Below are 22,736 nucleotides of genomic sequence, written 5' to 3' on the forward strand. Positions count from 1 at the left end.
CTACATATAAAATAGGATTAGAGCAGGAAAAATATTATAGTTTCACTTAAATTTACCACCATGAAAGGTTTTCTCCCTCTAACAAATACGAAGATGAATATGATTACGGCAATTATCCTCATATGTCTTAACAATCTACGTGTTAGAGAATCTGATGTGGATCAAATTTGTGATCTCCAAACGTTTGTCTTCCATCTTAGTGAAAAAACAATCTATTAACATGTTTTATACACCATTTTAAAGCTTAATACCTAAACTATCTATCGATACCTAAACTAATATTGATTAGGGGCACTAAATTTAACCAAAATTAGTTTGAAATGTGCTGTAAGACTTCTCAACAACCCAGTATGTAATAATTAGTGATGTCCAAACAATGCATATAATTGTTGCTTAAAATACAAATAATAGTTAATATAAGTTATTTTTTCCAGTAGAGTTATAGATTGGTAATGAAAAGAAAAATGAATGCAACTTATATTTATATAGGAAAAATGGACTGTAAAAACCTCAATAGCTTAAACGGCAAGATGCATAAGATAAACGGGGTGTCGTACTTAGGAGACAAAGCTAACTCGTTTTGGAGGAAAAACTTAGAGAGAGGGTAATCAGGTCCATTACTATGGAACGATTGCATGAATACACTTTTGTTACAACAAAATGCAAAAAAAGGTCGAAAATATAAATAAAACCCATAAGTGCTTATAAATTTTATTTACATAATTTGGACATCCCCTGTAATAATATAATAAGTATTTATTTATATATATATATTAATTTTTATTCTTTTTTTCATCCTTCATAGTATGACACATGGATAATAATTGATCAAATGCTTTGCTGCAAGAAATATAAAATGAAAAATCTCATTTTGGTATTGAACTATCAACCATGATATTTTTCATCAAATTAAAAAGAAATAAATTAATATTGGGAAAATAAAATCAATGTATATTTAATCATTTTATTTTTATTTGGAAAAACACATTGTACAAATTTAAATTCACATACTTAATTATCTACATATTATTTATCCTATATATATATAATTTTACTTTACTTAGTTAGATAATACTGAAATTATGATCCTCTTTTATGGGTACGTCAAAATAGTTTCTTTCAAAAGAGAATTATCCATAATTTTTATAATGAATATCTATGGACTTTTCAGAATTAATAGAAACTAAATAATTACAGGGTGAGACAAAATAACTTTTTTTTTCATGATGCGTTGGAATCAAGCTGTAAAAGTAGTAATGCCGTGGCCATGGTTATATTTTTAGAGGCCATATTTTTTTCAGAAATACGGTCAGTTGATATTATGCGTTGGAAATATTAACTATCTGTGATTGCAACCCAGTTCTTCTTTCGAAATTGTTTCAATGTAGCCCTAAGAGGCCCTGTTTTGGACCGGAATTCAATTTTTGTGTACCTTCAATTAAACCAAGAGTAAGACAGAACGAGAACTTAGTATCACAGCCCATCAGATCACCCGAGAACAATAAGTAGTCGAAGTTCAATCTTGCAATTCCAACGTTGTACTCCACGCAAACATACCTTTCCCCTTAGACTTTCCAATTGTTCAGTAAGGTAAATACTTCACGATGACTAAAAAAGTGAGATACTTCATTCCTCTTTCCTCGAAAGTTACATACTGATTAAAGGAATTCTTGTAAATAAATTAGATTTTTTGAAACCCCCCCCCCAACCTCCGTTTTGCTTTAATGCTTCCGTATTAAGCAAAAAAAAATTTGTATGATCAAAATTAAAAATTAGTTGAAAAAAACATTATTTCTCATATCCAACATATCCAAATCAATAACAAATATTTTTAATTTTTTTTTGTTACTTTATTACCCTGGCTTCTATAGAGCAATATTATTCACTATTTTGTGAATGCACTTTTTAATAAATTTTAGGAGAAGTATACTCTTTGTGAACGTTTTGTTAATTTAAGTGCTCCGTTCATTCATTCATGAATCATGAAGAAAAAAAACTTTTTAGAACATCAGAACCAAACTAAGAACTCTATCCCAATGTCGCTATATTGGCAGACAGATTCTGATGATCTGATATCTTTGCAATTATTTGTGGGAAAACATGAATTTGCATACTCCAAATAACATCCTTGATAGACAAAAAATAAGACGAGAAAAAAGACAGTTTTTTACGAATTTCGATTCAAAGATTGATTCAACAAAAGTAATTAAGTATATAGAAGTGTGTGAAAAGAAGAAATAGAAGCCGTTCAAAGACCAAAAAAGGTACTTTGTACTGAAAAAGAATAACATGTCGTTATTATTAAAGATAAACTGACAGGATTTCTTCTGTTATAATTTTTCTCAAAATTTAAATAAGATCAAATTTCAAAACCAATGAATATTTGTTTTATTTTAAAACCAGTCTATCTTTTAAAAGCCCGACCATTTTTTACCTTGACCATATTTCACCGAAAAGTGGAAAAGGCGAAGTCCAATCAAGAGAAATATGTACTTTCAGTAATAGAATATTAGAAACCTTGGAGTCATTAATGCAGTTATATGTGATGGTTGCAATACAAACGTTGAGACTTTGGCTGGAATCAATTGAAGATTGGAAGACCAGTACAATGGTTCATATGGATTCTGCATATGAACAAATTACTCAATAGAGAACTTTTTAAATAATTAGATGGACTATAGAAAGGACCAGTAACTTATGAGGGACCAATAGGAAAGGCTATTTACAATGATATATCAAAAAGACCAATAGTTGAATTCAATCCCATTCAAGGAAAACGAATTTTAATTTCTACGGATTTACTGAAAAATTTAAGCTCAGATCAGCAATATCTTTATTACATCATCAAATTATTTTTTACTACACAAGTCATCCAGACTCTTAGATGAAGCAGGGCGGCTTATTAAAGAAAATATAATTTTAAGACTTTACATATCTGAATCGAGTCCAAATAATAAACTTTGAAATTTTTAAGATTTATTTTAAACTAATATACTCTGATGTGGTTTAAGATAAAATTCAATCTAACATGTGGTGAAGATGATAGGCATTTTCAAAATACAATGCCCATATTGAAAGATATCACCAAGGATCTTGTTACAATTGTTCCAAAAGATTGTAAAAGGGATAGTTTTTTTTTGGTAATCTTGAAAATATATTAATAACTGGTTTGGCTGATATCGATTCCAAAGTTGGAAAATATATATTGGAAAAAGTTTTAACTTCAAAAATGGCATACGACCCATAGAGACAATTTAAAGTTCCTTATTTAATAAACTATCAGTCCCATCATTTTTTTTAAATATGATTGATTGTTTAAAAACAAGCATTTCTGTTCGCCCCATTTTGCAATATTGGCACGTTGAAGATATTTAAAAAAGCTGAAAAGGAACCTTTAAAATTTAATAATTTTCCTTATCATTCCCAGTCCATAGAAAGAGCTGTGAGACTGGTTTAGGAAACATCTACTAAAGTTTATAGACATAAACAAAGGCATGAATATATTCATGGTGAAGGTAAAAGGGGAGGTGGAAACCATTAGTACATAGAAGCCAGGATAATAAAGTAACAAAAAAAAAATACATTTTTAATATTTTGATATGAGTAATAATGTTTGTGTATACTTATTTTAATTTTCTGTATACAAAAAACCAGTGGGGGTAAGGGGGTTTTGGAAAATTTCATTTATTTGCAAAGTTTTTTTTTATCAATATACCATTTTCGAGAAAAAAGGAATGACGTATCTCACTTTTTGATTTGTATGATATCCCATAATGACGATCATTGCCATCCTTACAAGATGGTGATTGTGCAGGAACTCTCCAAAAGTTATTTCGCTTCATGTTTAGAAAGGCATATCATGTGCTTCTCAAAAATGGTACAGAAGACGCAATTATTTATTCACTAATTTATCACATTCTCATTTGACTGGAGACGTCAACAAACAAAACATGCGCTACTGGGTTCACACCAATACCAGATAATTGTATCAAAGGCATTTGCATTCATCTAAAGTCACAGTTAGAGGTGAAATTGCCTTCATTGTAATTGTTGGTTCTTGTTTGTTGTTGTTGTTTTTTTGTAAGAAAATGACATTTCCGTGACAATTAATTCAGACCGTTATGTGAACATTTTTTCTCCTTGTTTGAATAAAAGAGTGATTTGAAGTGGTAAACAGTCCTAGGAATTAATAAGACTTGAAAGCCAACATCCGATAAGAAATTACCAATATACTTGCTGATATGCTGGTGAGGGTCATGGCAAATCCCAAAAATTGGTTTATTCAATGTAGGAACAATATCATATATCTGATATGATTTTCAAAACTATTCTGATTAATAAAACCTGTTTTATGGCCTTTTGAAAAAAAAAGTTATCTTGCCATACTCTGTGTATTCAAAAGGGGAGAAAATAAATTAACAAGAACAATAATTTCATTTTACATCAATTCAAACATTAAAAATGAGATATTTTCAAATATTGTCAACCTTCCTCCTTCTCGTTATTATATAATCCTGAATGAACAAACAAGTTGTTTTTCAATTGTAAGCCATTAGTGAGTACCGCTCAATATTCACGAGCAAGAATGGTAGCGTGCTCACTGAGTGAGTAAAAGTAAGCGAGAGAGCGTACACAATTATAGGGGAACAAAAAAATTGACCTTCACCTTAATTCAAATTTTAAGGGATTTTTATTTTCTAAAAAAGTTAAAAGATAAGATCACCACCTAATTGAGGGACACTAATGCTTTGCAGTGTCAATATAGTTATATGAATTGATAAAACAAAGTCATTGCCAAAAAAATCGGTCTTTTAAAATTCAAGTTTGATGCTTTGTGACGTCATATTTATATCATCCTTAATTTCATTAAAGTTAGGTCGTATACTCATTCCTTAAAGCTATGGAAAGGTTTTTTTCACTTTATCTTTGCTTATAAATGATATATTCTTCAAAAATGGTAAAATTGACAAAATCTTGGCAAGTGTAAATTTAAAAAAGAGTTTATGATCATAATGTTGTTGATGTTAGTGCTCTTATTAATTATTCCACCCTATTTTAAAAATGCAAATGTGTTCGTAAACCAGGGTCACTATAGCATATATATGTGGTGATATCTGTCAGCAAATATGTCGACTCCCAAAGTTAACTTCATTTACTTTTTTTACACTCACAGGGATTTAGACAGTTTTCACATCCCTAACTATAAATATATTTGATAATGACGTTACTGGCAGAAAAATAGTGTAGGTGGCGTCACAACCTCAAAGTATCAAATTTAAATTGATTAAGACCTGTTTATCTAAGTCAGTGGTTCTTAAACTCTGGTACAAGAAATGACAAATGTCCATAAATATGGTTTGGTTTTATAAAAGAAAATCATTGTTCCAATGTATACAATTTTATCTATTGATGTTACCATATTTTGAAACCTAAGAATATACTCAATACCAGTGCGTGTAAAATAATAATGGAAATTTTTTTTGGCTATCGGTATACCTCCTTCACGCAAGAGTTTTAAATTATTAGTACTACCAGTTTGTAACAAAAAAAAAAGTGAAAAAATGTCAAAAATATGTAACAAAAGAATAGTATTAATGATGTCACTTCGTTTCATTTTTTTGTTACAGATAGAAGCAACGCATATTTTTCACAACTTACTTGCATAACAGTTTGTTTTAGAGCGCTCCCTGATTTGTTTATAAGGATGTGTTAGTTTTCGTATTGGTCCCTAGTGGAGCAATAAGCAAATTGTAAATGAAATTTTAATTATCATTTTACGTGCACCGGTATTCAATTTTTTTTTTTTTTTAAACATTTCTAACCATATTCACACTCAAGAGAGTAGTATCTATGGATTAAAGCCAACTTGTTGGATCATGCAGCATACCCTTGTGTTGTATCAGTCCTTATTTATTCGGTCCAGTCCTGTCTTAGGACCGATCCTCTATACTGTCAGCACTAAAATTGATTAAAAATGGAGAAAGAAAGTTGAGTGACGTCATCAATGATATATTGTTTTAAGTTTTAAGACTGATATACAAAAGTGTTGTTTCATTCCTTGTTTAGGACTAAAGACTGCAGTCCCGTCCAGTTCAGGCCTACATATCAGTCCTAAAAACTAATAAAGTTACAATTATTTCTTCTTCTTTTATTTAATTATATTAGTACTAACAGTCTGGGTGACCGACAAACTAAAGAACCGGTCCCGAGAACTGATAGACCCGATTCAAAAACTGGAGTAGACCGAATAATTAAGACAGACACAACACAAATTTGCAGGACTGCATTGGAACGGTCTGAGACTTCAGTGGACGTACTTCAGTCTTCATTCCTAAATAAGGAGAGTCCCAACATTAGTATTCCCAATAAGCGGGGTGAGGAAAAAGTAGGTCATACAGCTGAAGAACTATACTTTGTAGATTATATTAAAATTTCGTCATAGTGTTGACCCAGGAAAATCTTGAGTTGCTCCTCCTTTAGAGCAATGTCCAAATTTTGACCATTTACATGGGCAACCTCTGTGTGGACAGTATCATCTCTTGTAGAACCCGATATATCTTCTCGAGATAGAGTGAATCGTTTGATCCGATCCATGTCGTCGTTGTATTGGTAATGATTCCTTGTGGAGTGACGTTGTTTGTTTGATAAACGTAGAGAGGATGACGTATTTTGTAATTTGTTACTATTCTTGTCTGATTGGGATACTATGATGGCTTTATTCATATAAGTACATCTGCAAAAAAGTTTATTTTTTCTGAATAAATCTTGTACTAGAAACAAAATCTTTACTTGACTATTTGACAAAACTGATTTCGAAATCGATTCCCCGAGAAGCAATAGTAAACAAAATTGGCCGAGGAGTTGAGAATAAGAAGGATTTTTTCAACAGATGTAGCAATGAGAATAATGACTGGTGGATTGAATTTGGACATGTACTTTTTGTGACAAATCGTTTCTCTCCTTTGAAGTGTGAATTCATAGATGTTTAGAATGACACGTGGGATATGGCAGACGAGAAAAGTGATCGTGATACAGGCGAAAATAATCAAAAGGCTCCGTTCGTGATTTGACTGTGTTTGTAGGCTGTAAAAAAAGGGGGAAACATTCATTAATGGTCAATTATAAATGGCTTTGAATACACTCAGGAATACTTTATAAATGGAAATATCACTTTTTACATGCTTTTTTTTTTAACAACTAAAGCCTAATTTCCCCTAGCTACTATAGAATAGTTATGGATTGATATATACAGAATTGGTTCTAGGAAAATTGCCCTGAAGATTTTTTTTTGTAGAAAATTGCCTTGGAAAAAATTGCCATAGGGAAAATTTCAAGTCATTTATTATCAAAATCCGAAGACTTCAACCTAAAACTAGTTCTTTGCCACCAAGGAGGTAAAAAAACAACGTCGATCCCATGGGTCGTTTAAGACTACGACTTATTCTTAAAAACATTAAATTAGAGCATGAAAAAAATATAATTTGTGGCAATACGTATACCTTAAATTGAAATAAAGGAAAAGCAAAGAACGACTTAAAATCAGAGAAGCAAACTAAATTCACTTAACCTAGTTTAAAATTTCCAAATTTGGGAATAATGGCAAGAAAATACATTTTCATAGCAACAAAAGGTTTGAGCCATTCCAGGGTATGTTTCAGGAGTATAATAAAAATAACCATTTAAAAAAAATATTTAAAAGATTTGGAGTAATTTTATAAAATTGGAGATACCGAACATCGGAGTTCCCCAACTATGGATTAAAACAATCGTTTAATAAATATCCTAAAGAATTTTGAAAAAACTTTATTTTAACACTAGTGAGTGTACTCGACATTGCTCATAGTTAATAGGCAGCGTCGATGCGTAGACATTATTTGCTCTAATAATACCTAAGATATTGACTGCATCTTTCTTTCTTTTATATGACGTGCTGAGCTTTTGGAAACGCTAGTTGCTACATTGTTATATCTTATTTACTGTAGTAATGTTGTAATAATATATTAAATGAACACTCAAAAAGGGACGATCGCCAAATAGAACAACTTTGCTTGATTAAATATGATGCAATGAGCTTTGTTTAACAATCCTCGTTGTTATATTGTCATTTTTCCTAGATCAAGTAGTCATACAATTTTAATATGTTATGTGCACACTCAAAAATAAGTCCTTCATCTACATCCAGACAAACTTTGTAACATTCATATAGATTCTTATTATTTTAATAAAGAATTTATGGATAAGTATATAAAAAAAATTTAAACCCCTTTAGGTATTAACTAAAAGATTGTTTTAATTCCATTCCAAATTTTATTTTATTACTATTCTTTTTTTTAAATCGCCCCTGTTGGTAAAAATCTATGAATAAGAGGAAAATTTCATGAATAGAATATTCCCTGTTTACACTTACTTGTTCTTCCGACAGTAGATGAGTACTTGAGTATTAAAGAAGAGAGTTAGTCCAAAGGGAATGGCTGCAGTAGCAAAAAAGCGATACCACATGGTGTAAGTCATTATATACATTGGATTTGTACGTAGCGCAGAGTATTTAAAACTTTGTCCATGCTCTGTTATTTCAATCTATAACATAATAAAAGTAGTTTAATATATTTATATAACAAACAACACAAGTATAGTTTGATAAATCATTTTAATATGCAGTTCATTCCAAATCAAAATTGAATCAAATTTACTAAATATGAGTGTGGGACCTTTCAACCCAATTTCTGCATAATTGAGTCCGGCTTACATTTGTTCTCTTCGATAAATTAGTGTCTGCCTCTATCAACAAATTATAAGGGGAACACAAAGTGTCACCAATGAAAATAAACTTAGAATATAGTTTATTTTTGAGCGCAACATCCAAAACTGATCTCATTTTTTCTCTGGGTCATCAGGTTTCAGAAATATTTGGGATTACAGTAATTCGAGATTATTATCGTTCAAAGACATTTTTCATCATCAAATAAATCACTAAAATGTGTAAAGATGAATAAAACTCATGTAAAAAGATATTTTTAATTATAAAAATGTTTTTATTGATTCTATATCCTCTTGTGAACCCGACAATTTTCCATTTTAAAAGGCTCAAAAATGATGAAAAACGACACACTTCTTGAGACCTTTATAACTTGTTCATCATTCATAGTGATAAGGAGTAATATAGCTCATATTATAGAAAAATATCCCATCTTTGATTTTTTTTTAAATACCTATTTAAAAAAATAGAGATCTCCAAGGACTTAAGTTCGATTTGCTATTTTTCGAGTGACCCCATTTTTTAGGGGGGGGTTCAACAAAATTATCTTAATATTGTTCACGATTTCAATGTTCTCATAATGACGTCAAAGCCCGTAATAATAATATAAATGTAATAACCTAATACTGCGCTTCGCACAAATTCAAATTAAATAATTAGTATTTACTTTTTAGGTATATTTTGAATATTAAAATTATCTACTCATCATGAATGGATCTCTTCATTGTTTATATTATGGAATTCCGTTTCCCAATGAAGGAGTTCACTCTATTCTCTTACGAATCCTTATAGTTTTTCTCGGATTAATTTTCATCCCGTCGTCCCTCGTAGAATACGGAGTTCTGAATAAGACTAAAATAATCTCTTGAGATGGATGATCAAGTTAGAAGTATTTTCCTTTGGTCCTAATTCTTGGAGAATAAAAACTCAACTTCTTCAGGCATTAATAAAAAACTAATAACTAAAAACTTTCAAAGTAAACTTGTATTTTTATTACAATTTTTTTGTATACTTTAGTTTAGGAATATAACTTATCATTGTTGTAGTATCTAGTTAATAATTATTAATAATATATTTCACATCTAGAGCATTTTATCTGAAACTGAAAGTACATGGATCTTGTCATAGTTTCAAACATTGAATATATTCATTGTTCTTTATGGATGAATAGATTCCCACCAAAGGAAAGAGTAGACTTTACTCAAGTATGAAGCTTAGTTATGTTCGGTTTTCTTCTTTGGCTAATTTTTCATCCTGTTATACTCCCGTAGATATTAGAATTTCAGCATCTCTTGTTGAGGATAAAGTATTTTGGGTCTCTTCTTTTGTACTAATTCATAAATAAATTTTTGTCTTTAATTAATGAAATTCAATTTAAGCAACTGAAAAACACTTTTATATTTATCATTTGTAAAACTCCATACTGTTCAAATTCTTTTATACAGACTATTCAAGGGGCCTATTCAAGTAGATTGGTTGGTATGATTTTTAGAAGCCGCTTCCCTGTTGTAAGTGGGAGGCTGATAAGGACTGAAAGGCCCTGACTTTAAAATTGAAAATGATCTCAAGAGGCTGAAAATGGATCAATACGCTCTTGGAAAAAATGTATGAGTCGTAAAGTGTCAGTTATGACTGAAGAGATCCATTCATGATGAGTAGATAATTTTAATATTTATAATATACTTAGTTAATAATTATTTCATTTGAATTTGTGCGAAGCTCGGTTTAATGTTATGATATTTATATTATTATTACGGGCTTTGACGTCCTTTTGAGGACATTTAAATTGTAAACAATGTTAAGATAATTTTGTCAATTTCCTAGTTTGCTTCCCTACAAAACTGGGGTCACGCAAAAAATACCAAATCTAACTAACCATTTGGGGACAATTGGGTCAATGGTGACGCATTAATGTTTTCTCATTTACTGTCGCATTCATTGTCAATTCTTACTTAAAACCCCTTTATAATAGAAAATTAATACATTTCGAAAAGTTTTAGAAGCTTATACATCTTTGATGCAATTCAGCTGGTTCTAATATGCAATTAAATATTTGGATAGCACAACTTTAGCATTTATTTCATAATAACTCTGCTCTTATAGTTGTAAGGGTAAAAAGCTTCAACGGGTGCAAATAAACTGAGATAATTACTATAATTTATAAATCTTAGGTCTATATTAATAAATGTGTGCAAATTAGAAGACTGTAAATGTCTATGTCACCAGTGACCCAATTGTCTCAAAATGGAGTTTTATATTGTAACTACAAAAATAAATTAAAATAGTCTCTTGTGACGAAATTACTACATTAATGTAAATATCTACCCAACAATTCATCATCAGTACCCAAAAATTAAAAAAAATATATAAAATCTAAAACCGTCTTTTATATTTTTATAGTACCATCTAGAGCAGTGCTTCCCAAACTTTTTCACATCACGTACCCCTTGGAGTATTTCATCCCCATCCACGTAGCCCTCCTGTAATAACAATCAATCAATAAATAAATAAATCTTCCTGCTCCACGTACTCCCTACAATCACGTCGCGTACCCCAGGGGTACGTATACCATAGTTTGGGAAGCCATGATCTAGAGGAATCATTTCCATTATCGTTACAACTGATGAAATCAAAGTGTTTCATGGGATAATGCTGGGAATGCATTAATGGTTTTGCCTTCCATCAAGGACTACTGGCGTACTGACCAGCTTGGAGTGGATTGCATCAAGACCATGATGCCCAGGGATAGGTTCTTAGAAGTTTTGAGAATGCTTCATTTTTCAAACAATCATGTGAAGGCCGATGACAAGGCTTGGAAAGTACGACCACTTTTGGATCATTGGAACAAAATATACCAACGTTATGCTCAGAATTCTAAATTTCAATCAATAGACGAACACATAACAAAGTTCAAGGGATATCTCAAAGTGTATCAAGTATCTCAACGACAAGCCAATTAAGTGGGGATTCAAGAACTGGCTTTGCGATGCAAAGACAGGATACTGTTATGAATTTGATTTATAACAGGGCAAAGCTGGAGGACCATCATCCGAGTTCGGGCTAGGGTGTGACGTTGTGTTGAGCCTCACTTCATCACTAAAGTTTACCTACACCAGAGTCTTCGTGGACAATTATTTTATATATGTAAATTTGGTAAGACAGTTAGAGGAAAGAGGAATTTATTATACTGGACCAATTCAGAAAAAAAAGAAAGGGACGACCTGAATTGTTTCCAGACAAAGAGTTGAGGAAGACAACAGGAAGTATGGATGCATATGCCAACGTGAATGCATGTGTTGGCATCCTTAAATGGTTCAACAACCGGGCAGTGCATATCATTTCTTCTATGAATACCTGCCATGACATTGTTATGGCCAACCGCAGGAAAAAGGGGAACTAAAAAAAAACTTCAAATTCGATGCCCTACTGTTGTGAAGCTTTATAACACTCACATGGGCAGAGTAGATAAAGCAAATCAACTAGTGTCTACATGAATCTGGGACAGAAAATATCCCACTAAATTCTTCTTGCCCCTACACTTCGATTATTTGGAACAGGTGTTAGTGAATGCAAAGACTGCCTACGAACAAAAATTGCTCCCATAAGCTCGGCAAAAGACTTTTGCATGGCTTTGGTCAAGGGAATGGTGGGAGACTTTACATCGAGGAATCGAGTCATCACCCCAGCATCAATTCAAAACATTTGGACACCACAATATTTACAGTCAGCTCTACCAAAAAGATACGTAGTTTGTAAAGCGAAAAGGATCGATAAAAAGGCAACCACTTTAACTTTATGCCAATGACTTGCGTTTTGTCTACAGCCCAGTCAAAATTGTTATTTGAAGTACCATGGATTGTAGGGCTTAATAAAATAATGTATGCATTTGTAAAAGCAATTGGAAAATAAACTATGTTAAAAAAGCAAATTTATACTCAAATTTATGCATCAAATTTATCAAATTTGGCAATTGATACTCCAGATGCTATCTTCAAATGATGAATATTGAAAATACAAATTTGTGTTGCATATAATATCATTAAAATATAATATTTTTTGTATTAATTCTTCAACTGAACTTAATTCTTGAATTTACCTATTGAGGACGAATGGGTCATTAGTGACCTACTTGAAAGGGTCGAGCTAAACGAAAAATTATTTTTGCATCATTAATATAACGTGTATATGAGTATTTCCGGAGAGTTTCATGAAGATCCGTCCAGCCAATGGTTATCATCCCCAAAGGAGATCTTTGGAGATCCTAATTTTTAAATAGGTATTTTTCAAAAATAAAAGATGAATATGTTTCTATAATATGAGCTATATTACTTCTTATCACTATGAATGATGAATAAGGTATAATGGTCTCAAGAAAAGTATCGTTTTTCATCATTTTTCAGCCTTTTAAAATAGAAAATTGTCGGGTTCACAAGAGGATACAGAATCAATAAAAACACTTTTTTAATTATAAAAGATCTTTTTTACTTGAGTTTTATTCATCTTAATTCAATTTTGTGATTGTTTTGAAGATGAAAAATGTCTCTGAACGATAATAGTCTCGAATTACTGTAATCTCAAATATTTCTGAAACCTCATGACCCAGAGAAAAATTGAGATCAGTTTTGGATGTTGCGCTCAAGGATAAATTATATTCTGAGTTGAATTTCATTTGTCTGTAATTTTGACCTTCTATTTGTTTCCTTGTGTTCGTTTTGTGAACGTAAATTAGCAAAATAAAACGTTACAATGGTAGAATGAACACACGGGCGGAAAAATACAAATTCTCCATTCAAAAGACAGCTGTCTAAATTTCGTGATAATCTGTTCTTTATTTTGTGAGTTATTGTGCTAAATGTAAGGCTACTTTTGTTATTTTCAAAACAATGAATCACAAACAATTTCGTGCTAGATGAGAAAAAATATTGTTTAAGCTAAGCAATGACTTGGAAAGTGTTATGGGGACTCCGCTCCTTAAACACAATAAAAAAATAATAATTGTAACTATAAAAAGACCAACTTTGAATTTTCTTTGTTAAGGACGGGACTTTTCAGCCCATGTGTTAGAAATAGATATATTTCATTTAAAAGACTATATTGGGCTTAATTGAATCGTGATTTGAATTCAAACCGTTTTTAACCAATTACAGGATATAAGGCTATTAATTTACCACTATATATAAGTATGCATTTTTAAATCTTAATGCAGAATTTATTTAACAAACTTTTTTTATCCTTCGTCGTAAGTACTTCAATTAAATATTATAATTTTAAAAAGTTTCAATTATGTTTTGGGATGCTGCATTACTCAAGAGTCTAGCTGGAGGCAAGAGTGTTGTTCAATTCAAAGTATTCCAGAAAAATATAAATATATTCTAAGGTATAAGATCTATATGTTAAAGTACAATTATAAATGTTTTGGTGATCCTTGATGTTGCTCAAGTTCAATTTTTAGTCATGTCCATTCGTTTTTTAAATTTTTAAATTAGATGGTTATAAAAAAGAACTTTTCCCCAATAAGGTAAGCATCTTGATTTATAAAAGTTATTTTTATCTTAGGATATATCTTAATATTAACAAAATTTTAAAGACAATTTCAAAGATATTTCATTTTCTAAGGTAAAAAGGTAGAATAGAGTTGAAAACAAGTATGTGGGCCTGACATTTCCTTACAGTGTTTCTAAATATAACAAGGCAATAAGAGGTGTTAATATATTGGATTCAATAACAGCTATCTATTGATGGATCCGTCAAATTGACTTAGTCTTCCTCTATTTTTTTAGATCATTGGAAGTGTGTTTTTCACCAAAGGAGCTTATTTAAAGCGTAAATATATTGAGTTTAATTTAGAAGAGAGTTTTTGATTCTAAAAAGTTTGGTTCAGCTGTCAATTTTTTTTGTTTTCAATTGTACGGAGAAAAGAATTAATAAAAGGCTTATAAAATAATATTTAATAACTCAATTGTTATTTATAAATATTTGAATCTAAGTATTTCCTTTTTTATATAATATAATTAAATATCATACGCATTTACTAATTAAATAATTTACTTTGTTTGAAATACACTTAAAAAATAAAGACCTAATTTTTTTCAAACAAAAGCCATAAAATACAATGGTTTCTTAATATTTGAATTATACTTTCTTAAGATTATATCATTGTATATCAAATATAAGGACATATTCAAAATTAATATAGCATATTCCTAGGAATGAACTTGTTTTGATGTGGGTTACTGGGTTGTTTTTATTTCCAAAAGTTGTCTCAAATCCGATATAAGGATAAAAAAACTCAAAATAGATAAGTCCAAAATTCTGGAAACCCCAATTTAATACAGAAAAACTAATTACAGTTTTATAATTAGTGCTAAAGTATTAATTTAATTTAATGTGATTTTTCAAAAGGTCGATAAATAATTAATCATTCTTACAGCGCCTGTAAATGAAATAAAACAAAACTGTTTTGGTCTGCTTTATTCTAAAATTAATCTTAAGATCCTAATTTTAAAACTACTCATTAGTAATATTGGCTCTTTCAATAAATAAAATTGTAAATCCTTCAGATAATGATGATGTTATACCTTCAGTTATTAGCATTAATCACCAATTTTTGTTGAAAAAATGTTTTTTTAAATTAGGAACATAAATAAAAACCTACAAAATTTTAATGTTTATACATTGTATGCTTATTGATCAATTACTAACTCGATGCAATTAGCAAAATTGGGTACACTGTAAAAAGTTTATCCCCTATATCCTGCGTTACTTCTCAAAATTGGAGACTGTGTAAGCAAAAAGTTATAATTTAATTATCGCAACCTTTTAATAATAAGGAAATAACTTGTCTATGTGAAGCAATTCCACACGAAGAATATATATTTGTGGTAGGAGTAGAGGAATGTCGAGTTTTTAGAGATATTTAGGGAATCATGAAAGGAAAATGAGGGTCTCATTTTATGGAAAAGGTTGTCAGTTTGTTTCTTATTGAGAAAGGAGGGGCGGGGGGGGTAAGGAGGCGTAGAGGGACACAAAGTTTTGTGTTTTCCGTTCCCGTTGAACTTAAGGATCAATATTTGTATATAAATATATGTAATTTCGTACATGGAAAACTGCGATATGAAAATTGCCATTGAAGAAAATTGTCCTATAGATAAATGCCAGTGTGAAAAATTTCACGTCATCTACTTAAATAATATATTTTGGAGCTTTTGGAGGGTATATATATATATGCTTTGTGAATCAGGGAAGTGGTGTTTAACCTGCATAGTGTACCTGCCCTAATTTTAAGCAATCCTTCCCCCAAATATTCTACGAGAAACAAACTCACAACCTCCTCCATAATATCTCGAATAAGTAGAAACCCCTTTCTTAATCCAATAAGATATTATACGCATCGCGTTACTTCCCTTAGAAAAGTTTATTCCTTATTACGAAAAGTTTGCAAAAATTGAATTTCATTTCTCAACTTACACATTCTCCAATTGCGAGAAAAAAACGATTGACATGCTGGTAAACTTATAAAGTGGACCCGCAAAATATCTTACTCTAACTATTTTTGTTAAAATTAGTATAAAACTATACTGTGATTTATAAACTTCTGAGCATTATCAAAAATGTAGTCCTAGACTAAATATATATATATATGGATGAAGTATTAATTCGAACTGAGACAGAGTTTATTGTTACCTCTAATCTTTTTTTAAGAAAATTTCGTAAAAAAAGAAAATCTTGTGACTTTTCATTTAATGTTTATTAAACGTTTAATTAAATGAAGCTTACATATAAAATGGAAATTTTTAAATGGGGGATATCCTGTGGGTGCAAATCCCAATGAAATCTCCGTATTTAAGAATATTGTATATTGATATTTTTTATATGTAGATAAACGATATATCAATATTTTTAATTTTACTTATTTAATATTTATACTATTCAGGATAATCATATGAAGTAACATTAAAGTGTACAATTTTATATACACCCCAATGGAGCAAGGTTCATGAGCCTTACTGTTCAATATCACTACAAATTCCCAAGTATTTATACCAAGTATAACAGACTCCATTTAAAATTCAAATCAAAATATCTCAAAACAAAATTTTATTCTCTACATATTTTTAAGTATTTTAGAAAATACCTTTATTTACATATCTTCTAAAATACACTCAGAGCTAAAAAAAAAAAAGTTTTACTCCGTCAAATAAAAGCCTAAAAGGAGGTTATATAAACAAAAGTAAAAAAATATTTACATTTTGCATAAATACTTTATTTGTTAAAATTGAACAGCAGACTTAGAAGATATGATATGTGTAGCGTTGATCCTTATTTATTCAGGACAGTCCATACTTATGACCAGTCCTTAGGACTGTCAGTACTAGAACTGATTAAAAGAAAGGAGACTAAAGGATCGAAGACTACACTTTATAAGATTTTAGGATAGATATGCAGAGCTGAACTGGACCAGACGAAGGAGTAGTAGAGAAAAGAAGAGAACGCTTATTTAACAAATATATAAACTGAGGCCTTAATTAAAAAAAAAGAGAGAAGGCATTATAAATAAAGAACCGTTGCAATTTACTGAAGATAAACAATAAAAGTATGCCAGTGGTTACTTTTAGATTAAAACAGTTTAATGTACTTATTTTGCCTGGTTGGCCACGTAATTTCACATACATAGAAGTATTTAAAAATCAAACAGCAAATTTCAAACGAATAAATATTTGTATTACAACTTGGACTAAGAAATAAATTCCAACACTATATGTGCTGAATTTATTTAACCACATCTTAATATTAAACTATTTAATCACGTGCCTCCCAGAAAAGTTGATTTATTTCACTCTTATATCTAGTGATGTCCAAATTATGTGAATAAAATATATTTGTATTTTTGGCTTTTATAACATTATTCTGCATGTTCGAACTTTATTTGCATTTTTAGGTAGAAAATGTGTATTAGTGCAATCGTTCCATAGTAACAGTCCTGATTACACATTTTCGAAGTTTTTCACACCAAAACAAGATAATTATGTCTCTTAGGTTTCTCACCAAGGTTTATCGTATCAATCTTGCCACCAAAGATATTGAGGTTATTGTGAATATTAAATGCATCCGTTTTTATATTCCTTTCCGACATATAACTCTACTGGGAAGCACTTGTCTTTTATTTATTTTTATTTGCGTAATTAATTCCATTTTTATGCATTATTTGTGCATCTCTTGTTGTTTCAAATAAATATATTATAATTGCAAGTATTTTGACGTGCTCCTCAACGAAGAAATGTCTGACATCAGCTTGAAGTAAAATATAATATTTTAAATCCTTTTTTAGAGCGAAGATGTTGTTAAACATACTTCGATATTTAGACTTAGATCATTCAGAGGCTTTTTTTTCCTTCTTTCTTTCTATACATCTCTCCTTATCTCTATTTCTTCCCTCTTCACCTTTTGTATCAATCTAAACCCCTCTTTTCCGGTTTATTTCTTCTACCTTCATTCTGTTTGTCTATTTCCCTCAATTAAGCCTTGCAAAGCAGGATCACTCAGTTACCATATAAACATATATAAGTATTAAACCTATTTATATAAGTAGTTATACTAAAGTATTGAAATTTTTTGGGGCCCCCTTCGAATGATGAAAGCTAGCAACACCCCTGGTATAGACCACTTTTTAAAAATATTTATATACTTCACTAATCATTTGATTTGCAAATAATAGATTGGTAGTTTGTAGGTAAAATCTACACATGTGGTTTGTTAACACTAAAGGAAGCTAGAATGATTTTTCTCAAAATTGAGATTGAATTATATTTGAACTATTTTACGAAAGTTTGTCACTTTCTATCGACCAATTATTCAAATTACCCCATTAGATGTGTTGCAAATTGTATTTAAGTAAGTAAACTTGATTCTCAAGAAGAAAACAAAAGGCGGATTGGATTTGAATGGGGCCAAATTGGTGCCAATATAAGTTTCTTAAATCAAATAAAGGTTCTAAATTATATCCTAAATTATTAGGTAACTTAATTTACCCCACAAATTTGAATATAAATCCTTCATTTGATTCAAATAGGTCATTGAATTATAATGATGTATGTGTAGGGTTGATCTTATCTAGCGGTAAACATTTTATTATTTTCAATTTTTCAAGAGTATTCAAGCCCTCAGATCTAATAATTGCCTCAATACGAGGCGTAAATCCCTTGCAACCATTGAGTATGTAGTCAGACTCGAGCAAGGTCAACTTCATCTTAATGGAAGCCTATATAAACTTTTTGGAAATTCCAGTGAGGAGTAGCACACACTTTCCCCTCCAGACGTGCTTAGATAGATTAGTCCAGATGTTTCGCCTCTGCAGAAGAAGTTGTCCCCGAACTTTTATCTTGGCTAAATGTAGCTCTTTTTTATTCAAAAGTTTGATGGTATCATCTGCATGGAGCTGCTGCTTCCTCTCAACAAAAATGGGAGAGCAGACTCCTCCACGCCAAGGATCATTGTTCAAACTGGTTTTTTTGTTATTAAGACGTGTCTCACTGAAGTTGAGAGAGAGTCTGGATGTATGGACTTGATGTAGCTGCTGTCCAATTTTTTGTTGTCCTTGAGAAAACTTAGAATCTTTTTTGCGATTTCCAACTCATCTCATGTTCAGAGATAAGATGTCCTCTTCTGTGATTTGCACCAACGTTTTTCAGGATTGAAAATAATAAAATGTGTGCCACAGGATAAGATCAACCCTGTATATGTACATATTTATTACCTCAGGGAGGACCTCTGAGGATGAAGCTGTATCGTTTATAAAAGCGGCAGCTTCTCATCAAGGCCACCAAGACAGTGATCTAGGTGAAGGTGATTTTGAAATTACTGAACGCACGTTTCAATCGTTTGTACTGAAGTGAATATCTTCACTGTGGAGCTGGCTTACAATAACCGGGTGTTGGGTTGAATCATCGAAGGCATTCCCTCAAACGAGTGCAGCATATTCAGAGGGCAACCGCCGGCCTCAGTGATAGTATGGGCAGGCATTACCTTCTGTGGTATGAAGATGACCTTGATGTTTATTCCAAGAACAGGCTCTTATTTCTTCCGGTAGCACAGAGCACCTTCAAATACTGCAAAGTATGTGCAAGAGAAGCGCCAAACCACTTTCGAGTACCTTTGGAGCAAAGACAGGTGCCCCCTTCTTCCTCAGATCTCAACGTATGGACTTCTCGATAAAGACATTCTGGAGAGGGAGAGGTTAGTATCACTTCATACCATAGAGTAAACGACTTGAAGGGCACAATAGTGTCTGCATGGTATAACTTGTTGGAGGAGACCATCCGTATAGCGTGTGAAGCAGTTCTGAAGGGTCTGAAGTTGCCGCAATTGGTCAAAATGTGGAATTAAATGGGGCTCATTTTGATAGAAATTTTACGATGATTGCAATGTTATAAAAGGTTGTATATTTATGTCCTTTTTTTTCTATTGAAATTGTCCAAGTACTGTTGTTCAATTAAATTTTATTTTGCGTCTTTCATAGAACTTACACCCAATTATTTTTTTATAAAGAAAGATGTTAATACTAAAAGTGGACTGATATATCGGATAAAAAATCGGACAAACCATATATCGAGCAAAATATCCAATATATTCATCGTATCGGTATCGGGAAAAAACTCCTATAAATTTATATATTTGCTCTAATATTTTTTACGATACAATCAGAAAAAAAGCAGGGAACTAATAATTAACTTTTGTAGGAGGGGAATGCATCTGAATAACGAAGTCGTAACAATTAATTCGTTATATTGGTGTTTCCCTGTATCATTTATAGTCCTTTTTTCAATATGTATACTTTTGATATTGTTGTCGTTTTTTCTTATTATGTACACGATATTTTTATATATATATTTGCATGTGGTCGCATTTAATAAAATTAGAATCACAGTCCACTAATTTATTTGTGTTGTAAATTAGATCCGTCCTTGCCTCTAAAAGGAAAGAAAACGCTCGAGAGAGGTTTTATTCAGCATCTGTTATGATTTATGACCTTCTTAAAGAGAGTGCAACACAAAATTCGCTATCTGGAATTAACATTAGATAAAAAACCAAAATAATATTCATTCATTAAAATGGCTTGTCAAGTTTGTGTTATATTATAATTGATCTTATTTTTTGACAAAATCGGTCATCTTATGAGCATTACATTATATTAATCAAATTGAAATATCTAGATTTTATAAATCAAATATTTTTATTATAATTAAATAATCTCTCACTATTCAGCTTTTTTAATCAAGTTAAGCATTAATCAACAAGGGCTAAAACAAGATGAATGTGAAGCATGTTTTTAAATGATTACAACTACAAAATAACTAGTCAGATTGCATCTCAGCCTAATAAATCTCTTGTCTCTGAAAAGCTCCAAACAAATATCTAGTTCTGATTTTTTAAATTATTGTATCCTTAGGATATGAATTTTTTCATAAACGAAAGAAACCAATTGTGACAAAACCCAAAAATGTTTCTTTTGGATACAAAAAAATGTAATTATTTTTAATGTATCAAATCAGATCAGAATATCATGTCGAAAATATTTTTTTAACTATATCGGATCTGTATTGGATCAGGAAATATTTTGATATCAGTCAATGTCCGATTAACACCATCACAGCCTATTAAAGTATAAATAAACAAGGAAAAAAAGAGCACTTTTTTTCCTTGTTTATTCTCTAAACTCAGTTTTTTTCTTTTCAAGGATCTCGTTTACAATTATTAGTAATCCCTTTAAACTTCTCCACCAATAAACTTACCTCAATTTCTAAAAATCGCGGAGCATCAATTAAAATACAAATACAAACAATTGCAAATACGTAGTTACGAAATCTTCTATTTAATTTTGTTGAATTCGGGTGACAAATTCCGCAGAAACGTTCAATTGTTATGGCCAAACAGGTATAGGTTGAACCTGAAAACAAAACAACAATATATTAATTCAAATAAAGTTATTTTTGTTCTTTAGTTTGTTTGATGAAAAAACTTAGTGCATTACATTAAAAAAAAAGGAATGGAAACTATATCAAGTTTTATCAAGTTATATCGAGTTTTATGAAGTAAATGAAAAACGACACAAAAAAATTAAGCTCGTATGCATAAAAAGCCGAGTGTTACTCGGAACTTGTCAAAAGCTCGGATCTCTACAAAAGCTCGCAACCTGTCAAAGCTTGGGATACTCTGTGTTTCTTTACCTATCCCAATATTACCTGTAAATCTTTCTAGACTAACTTCCTTTCTTTGTGAAATTTAGAATTTATTTTTTCTACCCATATGGTTCGAAAGATTATATGACGTTTCTTTGCCGTCTAATACGCATCCACAGACAATTTAAAAAGTTTTGTGCATCCAATGCTTAAATTTAGTGATTTTTGTCTCCTTCCTACTTTTTTTAGTCGTATAATTTTGATAATTTTTATTCATTTGTTTTTTACCATATCATTTTACTAATTTTATTGAAGATATTTATGAAATGTGATAAACTACTACAGAGTATCTTTATTACCTTTTGTCTCACCGTGCTAATTAATTTTTGTATTGACTTTTATTTAGGGATTTAATTATAAACTATAATGCTTATTTATATATGTAACTTCTCTGAACGAATAAAGTCTTTATGTGAAAAAAAAGACATTAAAATCAGAACAAGGAGTACTAGGACGTCCTCACGGAGGTGGTTTGACCCTCAGCGAAGACTAACTACCACCCATAATCTATCTGTTCCAGCAGGACTCCATCCCAGGGGGCAAGGCCAGGATCACGCAGTAATGGGTCGAGGTAATTTTTCCAATTTTTACAAGCACGATTTGTGGACCCCTCCTCGCCCGACATCAATCCTCTCGACTATGGTATCTAGGCTATTTCGAAAGTAGGGTCTGTTCTATAAAGACCTCATTCCAAGAGGCAGTGGGTGGCCATGTCCGAAGACCACATTGTTCACAAGACTGGTTAT

The 22,736-nt window shown here is 31.0% G+C and overlaps 1 protein-coding gene across 2 annotated transcripts in view; it reads right to left on the reverse strand.

Moving 5' to 3' along the window:
* Window positions 1–952: 952 nt before the first annotated feature.
* LOC121120295 (FMRFamide receptor-like) overlaps window positions 953–22,736 on the reverse strand; it is a 78,284-nt gene continuing 56,500 nt past the window's right edge. Inside the window, exons 3-8 of one of the 2 annotated variants that reach the window (XR_011780883.1) lie at window positions 21,544–21,698; window positions 8,408–8,577; window positions 6,790–7,083; window positions 6,397–6,733; window positions 3,749–6,331; window positions 953–1,608 (exon numbers count right to left, since the gene is read on the reverse strand). Coding sequence is in view for 1 of the 2 variants with exons in the window: in XM_071889535.1 (XP_071745636.1) it covers window positions 6,421–6,733; window positions 6,790–7,083; window positions 8,408–8,577; window positions 21,544–21,698 (932 nt within the window). In the remaining variant the exon portion in view is untranslated. Of the gene's footprint in view, window positions 1,609–3,748; window positions 6,332–6,396; window positions 6,734–6,789; window positions 7,084–8,407; window positions 8,578–21,543; window positions 21,699–22,736 lie in introns of those variants that run through there. The other variant, XM_071889535.1, reaches the window with a different exon arrangement.

Source organism: Lepeophtheirus salmonis, chromosome 6 (assembly GCF_016086655.4).
Source record: "Lepeophtheirus salmonis chromosome 6, UVic_Lsal_1.4, whole genome shotgun sequence".
Lineage (NCBI taxonomy): Eukaryota > Metazoa > Arthropoda > Copepoda > Siphonostomatoida > Caligidae > Lepeophtheirus > Lepeophtheirus salmonis.